Source organism: Quercus suber, unplaced genomic scaffold, assembly GCF_002906115.3.
Source record: "Quercus suber isolate HL8 unplaced genomic scaffold, Cork oak 2.0 scaffold_10, whole genome shotgun sequence".
In the NCBI taxonomy this organism is placed as follows: Eukaryota; Viridiplantae; Streptophyta; class Magnoliopsida; order Fagales; family Fagaceae; genus Quercus; species Quercus suber.
This window is the reverse complement of record NW_027069476.1, coordinates 1,596,426-1,606,320: the sequence shown is the minus strand read 5'-3', so window position 1 is coordinate 1,606,320 and position 9,895 is coordinate 1,596,426. Positions and strand designations below refer to the sequence as shown.

General features: G+C 34.5%; 2 protein-coding genes across 3 annotated transcripts; both read left to right on the top strand.

Annotated features, from left to right (window-relative positions):
• Window positions 1-833: 833 nt before the first annotated feature.
• Window positions 834-4,030, top strand: LOC111986513 (sister chromatid cohesion protein PDS5 homolog A; the record flags this gene model as incomplete). Its single annotated transcript, XM_065777722.1, is given in 8 exon segments — window positions 834-913; window positions 1,208-1,259; window positions 1,410-1,496; window positions 1,603-1,646; window positions 1,836-1,898; window positions 1,987-2,138; window positions 2,955-3,376; window positions 3,466-4,030. Coding segments are annotated over 8 exon segments (951 nt in total), but the record flags the coding sequence as incomplete, so codon positions are not given.
• A 992-nt stretch (window positions 4,031-5,022) lies between these two features.
• On the top strand, window positions 5,023-8,640 carry LOC136069318 (protein C2-DOMAIN ABA-RELATED 11). 2 transcript variants are annotated; one of them, XM_065777718.1, is made up of 4 exons: window positions 5,023-5,348; window positions 5,964-6,129; window positions 6,763-6,858; window positions 8,102-8,640. In XM_065777718.1, the coding sequence occupies exons 2-4, from the start codon at window positions 6,019-6,021 to the stop codon at window positions 8,396-8,398; spliced, it is 504 nt and encodes a 167-aa protein (XP_065633790.1). In that variant the 5' UTR covers window positions 5,023-5,348; window positions 5,964-6,018; the 3' UTR covers window positions 8,399-8,640. The 2 variants fall into 2 exon arrangements, with proteins under 2 accessions (XP_065633790.1, XP_065633788.1); XM_065777716.1 differs by having other exon boundaries at window positions 5,025-5,348; window positions 5,974-6,129.
• Window positions 8,641-9,895: the final 1,255 nt, after the last annotated feature.

Below are 9,895 nucleotides of genomic sequence, written 5' to 3'. Positions count from 1 at the left end.
TTTATCAAAAAAAAATATATATATATATCCCACATTTTAGTCATGATCAATAAAAGAATATATAAATAAGTTCAACCTAAGGCTTGGGGCCTTTTCTTTTTTCCCTTCAACTCTATGCAAGAATTCACCATTCTTCTCATTTCCGTAATTACTTAAGCCTAAAGATAAGAAAAGAAAAAAATAATAATAATAATATGAGTTTTTTTTTTTTTTTTTAATTTAGTCAAGTAAAGTACACAAGAATGCCAAATTGTCAAAGCATAAACCAAGTACGATTGGTGGCTCTTTTGTAACTTCAATAGGCACGAATTATTTATATGCAATTCTGGCTGAGAAAACTAACAGTGAAGTACCGACTTTTGAGGGATTTATTTATTTATTTATTTATTTTTCTAATTGTTGGGCCCAAAAATAAGGTGAGATGAAACTATAAAATTAGAAATCTAGCCCAAATTTTAATGGGCTACTGGGCCTTCATTCTTCTAAAACCTAAGCCTAGAGAATTTGATTTTTTTGGATGTAAAGGTACCAATTGATTTTTTTTTTTTTTTTTTTTTAGTAAACTTTGTATTCTGACATTAGTTCTTCCTTTAATCATATGAAATTTTACCAACCCCTCCCCCCCGCGCAAACCACCACCACCACCCACAACAACAACACACGCATATAATCCTCCATCTTATTCTCACAGGAGGAGGTGCCATTTGAGTTAGAACTCATTGACCCCTTTGTTTTTTTCTTGTATTGAGGTTTCATGGTGTACTCTGTATACAGAATCAATTACTTCCCTTAGAACATGTCATTATATGACCTGATGTTCTTTTCCTCTACAGTGCACATCAAAGGCTGGTGGACTAGATATCGAAGATCTGAGTGGTTGCAGAATAAAAGTTTGGTGGCCTATGGATAAGAAGTGAGTCCTCTTTCCATCTATATTAGGCAGAGCAAGGAAAGCAAAAGAAAGCTTGAGGCCATACATTTTTTGTCACAAACACACATGATCAATCATACTTGCTATGAGATTGAGATTTCAGAAATCCTTTTAACATATCCACCCTGTGCCATTGTTTGTAAAGGCCCTACTTGCTTGCTGAAAACAGTATTTTTATTTTCCATTCTGTGCCTTATTCTTCTCAAGGGACAAACTTTTGTCCTTTTAATTTTAGCTCAAATATTCTCCCTGATGTCTTGTTGCCAAAATTCCCAGATTTTATCAAGGCACGGTTAAATCTTATGATCCTCTAAAAGGAAAGCATGTGGTAAGCGGCACCTTGTTCTCTCCCTCTCAGTTACTTTCTTGGGATTAGTTGACAATCTTTTCACACTTAATTTCTACCAAATAATACCTTTTAGTCTTAATTATTTTACATGATATCTATCACATAAGTTTCATAAATTTCATATGGAAGGTATTATACGAAGATGGGGATGTGGAAGTTCTCCGTTTAGAAAAGGAGCGCTGGGAGCTTGTTGACCATGGTCGCAAGTCTTCAAAGGTTTAAGATTTTCATTAGCATTCTTCCTCTAGCTGAAGAAATTCCATTATTTGTTTTTAGCAGAGCAATGAGTTGTGACTTATTTCTGACCCTTTTCTTTCACCAGAAACAGAAGTTAAATTCATCAAAGGGCACCCCTTCAAAAGAAGTGTAAGTACTGCCTTTCTGATACCATATGTAGGTATCCTCATACTCCAATGGTCAACTCATATTTTTCGAAATGAGAATTTGTACTGTTTGGCTTTACAGCAATATCTGTGTTTATCTCTATCATCTTCATTACATGGTTCTGCACTGGTATTCCATCTTCTTTTATTCATCTCTTTCATTGTTTTATAGGTCACCTGGGAAGAAAAATAAAAATTCAGGTGGTTCTCATCGGAATAAGGAATCAATTAAGAAGTGAGTTAAAATAAGCATTTCAGGTGCAATTTTTTAGTTTCAGTTTACTTCTTAGGTAGGAATTAATTAAGTAATCATTATTTTCTAGTGTTAAAGGAAAAAGAACTCCAAAAAGAAATCCGAAGCATGGACGGAAGGGTGTATTAAAAAGTGACTTGGGTGAAGCTGAAGACAAAGGGAATTTTGACATGCCAAATGCCGAACCCACTACATCATCCAAAGCAGATGAAATGAACTCAGGTGAAGTCTCTCATCTATTTCTATAGGTTATTAATATGTGCCAATAGTCGTCGGACTTTGGACCAATTGGCATCCTCTCTGCATACAGGAGTGGTGGGTGATATCATGGGTCAATCCCATGTTGTGAGTTGTGTATTCACTGCTTGTAAAAGAATGTCCAATTATGTTTGCTTTATTTTCGCAATGCAATGTGCTAGGGAGTTAAAAGGTGGCTTTTGTTGGTGCTGGTGGTGGTGGCATTTGAATGAATGTTATCCCAGTATCATACATGTATCAATTCTAATATTTTAAAAGCCATTTAACCATTCATTTAGATGTGGAATGCTGACCATTACAGGATTGTGTAAAATATTGTCATCTTATGAAACAAAAATATGTACAAGTTCAATATTTATTTACATAATTGGCCACAGGCATATGTTCTTTGAATGAAAGATGGTCGCTTTTTACTTGTGTTTTGGTAGACAAACATCACAGGTGCTGGCCATGGAGATTGTCTGGTATAGTGTTGCGCTTGTGTTGCAGAATGGTAATTGAACTCTAAAACATGGCATACCAAGTTTACCTTCAAATTCAACTCATCTTATCTGATGATATATATCACACTAGTCTATGGGGGCCAATGCTTTCCTTATATATGTAGTTGTGAGGTGTTTTGCCTTTAAATATAAGTGAGAGAGAGAGAGTGGTCACATCACTGAATTCTTTCATTTCTAGTTTTTTGTTTTCATTACTGATGTATAAACTTGCACAGTCATCATGTAGATGATAATATATATGTTTCTTAGTATTTAATTCATTTGTTTTTCTTTCCAGATGATTCAGAAGGGGAACAAGCTGAAATGGATGAGAACCTAACAGATAGTGAGGAACCTGAGAAGGAAGTGAAGCCAGTTTTAAAAACAAAACAGTTGGAAGACACGGAGAAGAGCCCAGATCTTGCAGATGAACCTGATGGAGAAGAAAATCCCGATTCTGAAGGGATAAGTGCTGAAGATATTGAGACTGTCCCAGAAGATAGTCAAAATGGTCCTGAAGAGAAATCTCATTCAGAAGATAAAGAAGCAGACGAATCAAGCAGCACCTTGAAAGAGGTATCTAATGAAGAAGACAAATCCGATTCAGAAGGGAATCAAGAAACCAATGAAAGCAGTCCCACAGAACAGAAGAAGCCTAGAAGAGGGTCATTAGATCCTTCTGATGCCCCTGATGCTGAAATTTCTGATGATGAGCCTCTTGTACTTATCTCCACCCTTTGCATTTAGTATAGATATGTATTAAGTTATGTTAGCTTGCATTATAAAAGTTCGACTCTTATTAAATGCAGATGAAGTGGAAGCGGCGAGCAGGGAAAAGGAAAAGTGGCTCAAGACGGTAGGGTAAGTAGCTGTAGTAGCGGTGACGTACAATACTTCACTAAGCTGTGGTGCTGTGGCAGGTTCAATGTCAGTGCTTTCTGTCTAGTTATAGGCGCCAAGAGTGAAAGAAGATGAATGCCATTCAATTATGTAAACAAGACTAATAAGCGTACAGAGTAGTTTGCCGGGCGGGCAGCCATGTGTAGAATGTAAAATAACAGTAGAAATTCCCACGTTTAGGTAACCAGTGCAGTGTTAGAAAGTGGGGGTGATGATCCAACAGATGACCGTGTTAGTGGCTAGGTGGTAGTAGGTTTGGCACATAATTTTACCATGAGGTGTGGTGCGCATCTTTTTTGATCTCTCTGATTGATAAATTGATGGGCCACATGTACAGTTTATACGTGGGGATAGATGTATGTTAGTATATTCATGTTTGATTCCTAACAAAACCTTTACAAGTTATAATCTGACTGCTACTCTGTCTACAGTTTTTTCTGTAATTTGTATTCCTCACTTCTCTGTTTTCTTTAACCACAATTGTTGAGATGTAGCAAGCTGTGATTGGAGCAACATTACTTTGACAATCACTTATCACTTTTTATTAGCATCAATCAAAACATTCAACCTTAGTAATTGTGAAAAAAAAACATGATAAATTTTGTCCAGACTTATTATTACACGTGGTAATTTCAAATATATATTGGTTAGACCCTAAACAAGAGCCCTCTCGCAGCCCAAATTTCCCGTCAAGGTCAAGCGGAGAGGGTCAAAGGCAACTTGGGTTGACCGTGTCTAAGAATCAAATCTCTTTGCCCTTGGACCGCATCAATATTATCAAATGTTAGGCTTGCACTACAATCTTTTTGCTGAATGGGCTTCCACTGCAATTAAAATTTAAAAAGTATAAATCTCTTCTATTTGTTTAGTTTCTTTCTTTTATCGAACTTACGTTTCAAGGGCCATATTTGATTATCACAATCACATCACCATCAATAGCTCCTTGATATAAGCGCATACTTGTTGTCTTTAGACATATACATCAAAAAGCTTTGACCGGGCAGTGATGTCTCATCTGTTTTGAATTGAAATCTTTACCTCTGAATAATGAGTAGAAAACTTTAAAGCATAAAATCTTTGACAGAAGCATCCGTCTCCCATTACCATTTTTTGTTTCACCTACCGTATAATTAATTATTATTATTTTTAATAAAAAGTTTTCATTGATGAAATCAGAAATTTGCATTTGATCTTTGGGGGATAGCAAAACACACATCCTAAACACCAAGCTAAAGAAGGTTGATGAATTATATAAAATTATATGTTAGACTATTAACTAATTTTTTATTTGGCTGAATTAGACTAATTAAATTAATTATTATTATATATGAGTCATGAGTGAGTGATAGTGATAGAGAAAAAAAAGAATCCAAAGAAATTGGATTTTTTTTTTAAAAATTTTTGTTGACAAATTATTGTTTCAACAGAAAAGCAGATCGGTCAGAGTCATCAAGGAGCCAAGGACCGGATTATTAGTACTACTGCTTCACTTTAGAAACGAGTAAAGACCTAGTCTCGTCAATGTACTCGCAGACTGACATCTGCCAATTCCTCCGTTACACTATATAAAATAGATACACGCGGAAGCAAAAGCCCGCAAACCCAATAGCTAAAAAAGCCGTAAAGATCTCAACGACCTGTAGTTGCCGGTGTTATAAACTATGTACTAATCTGGCTGTGTGAGCCTCAAAAAACTGCAAAAAAAAGAAAAAGAAAAAGAAAAAAGAAGTAACCAACAAACAGATCAGCAACCAAAGCTCTCCTGAGAGCCCCTAAATCTTTGTCTTTTTTGGTAAGTCTGTTTCAGCTACTTCTGCTTTTCTTTGTTGGGTTTCTGTTTATTTATTTGCTTTTAGAGATACACATACTTGCTGGTAGTTATTTCAGTTTGCTCTGTAGTTTTAGTTTTAGTGATTTTATATGGGTTCTGTTTGACGGTAGTTACTTGTGGTTTTTTCTTTTTTTCGTTTTCTGGGTTTTGTTTTTCTTTGGATTTTGCTTTGAAGCGCGTTCTAGATGAACAGAACATGCTTGGGGGGGTTTGTCACTTTCTAAATTTGTTAACTTTAATGCAAAGTTTGTTCATTTCTTTTCGTTTTCACAAAGATCTCACAGCCTCTCTTTAATCTAAAGCTATCTCTTCCTCGTGTAAGATCTCACAAGGTCCTTTCTTTCTGCAGTATATGTATGCATTGTATAGATGTATACGTATGAATGTATGTATGTATGTGCGGGAGCTAAATGGTTTTGTTGGGATTTGTATAGAGAATGGTATTTTAGAGTTGAAGCCGTATTTTGAGTCCCTCTTGAGTTATTCAATTCATTAGTGTATAAAATTGCCTGTGTATGTATGTAGTATATGATGTATGATTATTGTATTTTAGAGTTGAAACTCATTTTGGTTCAGTGCTTTGCAGTGGTTGGGCGTGTTTGTGAAGTTGACAAATCCTTAGAAGCCAATTATGGGGGAGCCGCTTGGGCAGCTAAAAGTGATGGTTGTGCAAGGAAAAAGATTGGTAATCCGGGATTTCAAGAGTAGCGATCCTTATGTGATAGTCAAGTTAGGCAATCAGGTGATTCTAGGCTCTTGTATATGTGCAGCGTGAAAATCTGAGCTGTAATGAATTCAATCATATTCATCTGATAGCACTTGCATTTCTAACTTTACTCTTATCGGAAATTACGTTGCTGATCTCTAAGCTTGTTTATTGATATTTGGTAGTATATTATCTTTTCACTTGATTCATTATCAGTGATGATACACATTCTTTGCTGTTAGTTATTATGCAATGTATACACCATATGATTTCAAAGCTCATGTATGTTTCCTTAATCAATGTACGAGAGATGAAGCTATTGAATTGATAGATCTAATGGGTTGAGTTAATGGTTCGAATAAAAACAATGAAGCAAGCAGAGTTGTTGTAAATTATTTATAAACCAAGATTGGACTTATATTTATCTGCCAGGATTTTTTACTTAGTTTGTTTCGATAATTTTTTTTTCTCAATTATTCTGTTGTCAATAGTTAAAAAATTTCTCTGGTTTGAAATTTTTTGAAAGAATCATAGAATATCAGTTGATAACTTCTTTTAGGCACCTATTTGAATGCTTAGGGCATTGGGCTTGTTAATGACTTCATATTGCATTCTGTTGTTTGACTCTCGTATGTTTTTAAATTAACTTATTTGTGTTATCTGTATCAGACTGCAAAGACCAAGGTTATCAATAGTTGCCTTAATCCTGTTTGGAATGAAGAACTAAGTTTCTCCCTCACAGAACCTGTTGGAGTTTTAAATTTTGTAAGTTCCTAAAATTTTGAATTTATTAGTTTCTTAAATATGCACATTTTTTCCCTTCAATCTTGCCTTTGTCAAGTTGCAAGTTGGTTCAGTGGCATGCATACCTAAAATGCTCTATGATCCCCAATTGTGTTTAGTAAAGGTGAAAAACACGGTTTATTCTGTGCTCAGCAGATTGTTTTGTTTCATTCTGTAATTTGAATTATCAAATTTGCCTAACTTCTTGCTTATCCTTGCTTTGAATTATCATTTCTTGTTGTTCCTGATTGTGTGTCTCTTAGTTTTCTTCAACTCCTACATTCAACTTGTGAATTCAAAAAGCCTTTTTCAAACTCCTCTCCTTGAGATGATTGAAACCTTTTTGTAACTATTAAGTGATGGGTTTATACCATAAAATATCCTTCACGTAACTAACAGCTGTTTGCAATATAAGATGAAAGTCAACATTCTTTGTTCTGTAGTGAGAGTACATAATTGAGCTTTGCATATCAAAACCTTAAAGAGTGGGTTTGCTGGATGGAAATTCAACACCTTTTAAAATTTTTTCTTCTTTTCTGTTTTAATATGCCCTGCTCAGTATTTAATTGATTCATTTTTCTACCTTCAGTATTTTGGTTTCCTATGTTGGTGCAAATTTGATTCTTGTAATCTTTTGGTAATCTTCTGGAAGTAGGTAGATAACCCCTAATCTTCGTTATTTGCAACAGTAGTCTGGTACTCATTTGACCATGGTATGTAGACTATCGTCTAAATCAGCTGCTGTTTGCTGACTTTTTGTCTTTTCGTCTTTTCCTTCATTTTTTGGATTCTTGGTATTGTGCTTCTTGTTTGTCTGAAAATTATTGGACAATTTGGGGAGAGGGTTTTGAGAATTTCAGAAGGCTGAAAGGTTCTGTTGTAGTATTTTGCATTGCTTTCTTACTTTTCGTTTTGACTTATCTCCAAACTTTTAAAGATTGGAATATTCTGTTATTTTTATCATTAAGAAGATCATTGTGTTCTCAGCCTCTATTTTTCTTTTGTTTGTTACTTGCAAAACAAAGAAGGTTTTCATCTATTGGTTTTGGCCTGTTTATCTGTCCCATCATATTTTTGTAAATACAATTTTATTCTCATATCTTCTCTTAAAATGGGAAATCTTGCTGTGTAGTTGTCGTTTGATTATTTAGCTCCTAAAGTAATCTTAGTGAAGCTAATGGTACTTTTGGATTTTGGAATGTGACGAAAGTGCATTTTTCTGTAGGAAGTGTTTGATAAAGATCGTTTCAAGGCAGATGACAAGATGGGGAATGCTCACCTCAGCCTTCAGCCAATAGTGTCTGCCGCTAGGTTGAGAAAGATTCTAGGGGTTTCTTCTGGAGAGACAACATTAAGGAAGGTAGTCCCAGATGGTGACAACTGTCTTGTTGGAGAGAGCTCTATCTGTTGTGTAAATGGTGAAGTTGTACAGAGCGTTTGGTTGAGGCTTGGTGGAGTTGAGTCTGGGGAGATCGAACTAAAGATAAAGTTCATTGATCCTCTTGAAACTCCCTCGAAGTAGTGGAGAATCTATGTTTTGCATAGGCTTAGATTTCTAACAATGGGGGGATGAGGTCCAAAATGTGTGTAGTTTAGTCCAGTCTCATGTAACCCCTTTAGAGATGTTGAAGGCATTCTCAGTGTAGAATTAGTATAATTGTGAGTTGGCTCAAGTGGAACCTAGCTTGTGTAATTTGCCTTTTTCTATATGTTTTCAAGCATGTTGAAATAGGAGGCCAAGTGTTTGCAGGGGTTTGATATGAATTTTATCAGTGGTCTTTGCATTTTAATTATATATCTATATATATCTATATATATAATATAATATAATATAATATGAAGTTATTTATATAATATATCTTTGCCAAGAGTTTTTGTAGCTCAACTAACACTTTTGGTGTTTTCAATAGAAATTTCTAGAGTTTAAATCCATCATTCTCTATTGTTATAAACTATCTAATTATCGTAAATATATAAACATGACTTGCAATTTAAGAATTTAACAAGCAATTGAATGGACGGGCTTGATATAAAAACAAGTCCATGATAGCTAGTAGTTAATGCCACTTTGCGAATACACGCCTGGAGATTTTGCATTTTTTAGTCAACATTTAGCGGCGGAAAATTCTAGGGTCACAAAAATGTCCATAATTTTTGCCACTGGTGAATTGTCACGTGGTAAGCTGTGAGTAAAATAGTGGGTTTATACTTCCACCACTTATAACTTACCATGTGACGAATTATAGCAAAAGAGACAGACATTTTTTTTTTTGGGTATTCCTAGCATTGTTCGCTTTAGCAACTTTTAAGAGCAATCGATTGTAGACATAGTTTATGAAGTCATTTTTTCTTTTAAGGAAAAAAAAAAAAAAAAGAAAAACATAAAAAGACGTCAAAATTTGGCATTATTTAGGTAAATAGAGGGAGAGGGGTTGGTGGGCTTTGAACCACAAGAAATATTGGAAACAAATATGCTTGAGATTGACCCAAGTGTGATAACACATCATTTAAATGTGTCCTCGTCCTATAAGTCGGTCCATCAGAATTGAAGGCGTATCCCTTAAATCCTATCATTAAATTTTAATTGACAAGTAAATTAATGAGATGGAGCATTTATTTATGCCTAACCTAAATTAAGTAATGCAATCCAATCCAAAATATAGTTATAACAATTGCATCGACCACCTTAAAAAAAAAAGTAACCTAAATTAAGTAACCCTATCTAACCATTTTTTTTTTAAAAAAAAATAATCTTAACCCTATCTAACCATATAGTTACAAAACTTATACCAACATTAAGTCATCTCCTTAGTACTATTAATTATGAAAATTATTGATGATGTGATAAAAAAATCAAATCAACAAATGATAGTGCAACTAATGTAACAATTTTCACAACAAATTTTATAATCTTTAGTTGATAGATAGATTATTATTAATTCTCTTATGAACAAATCATAGACACTATATTATTAGTGTTAATTTATTATCCACATTAATAACTGTGGGGCCCGTGGGC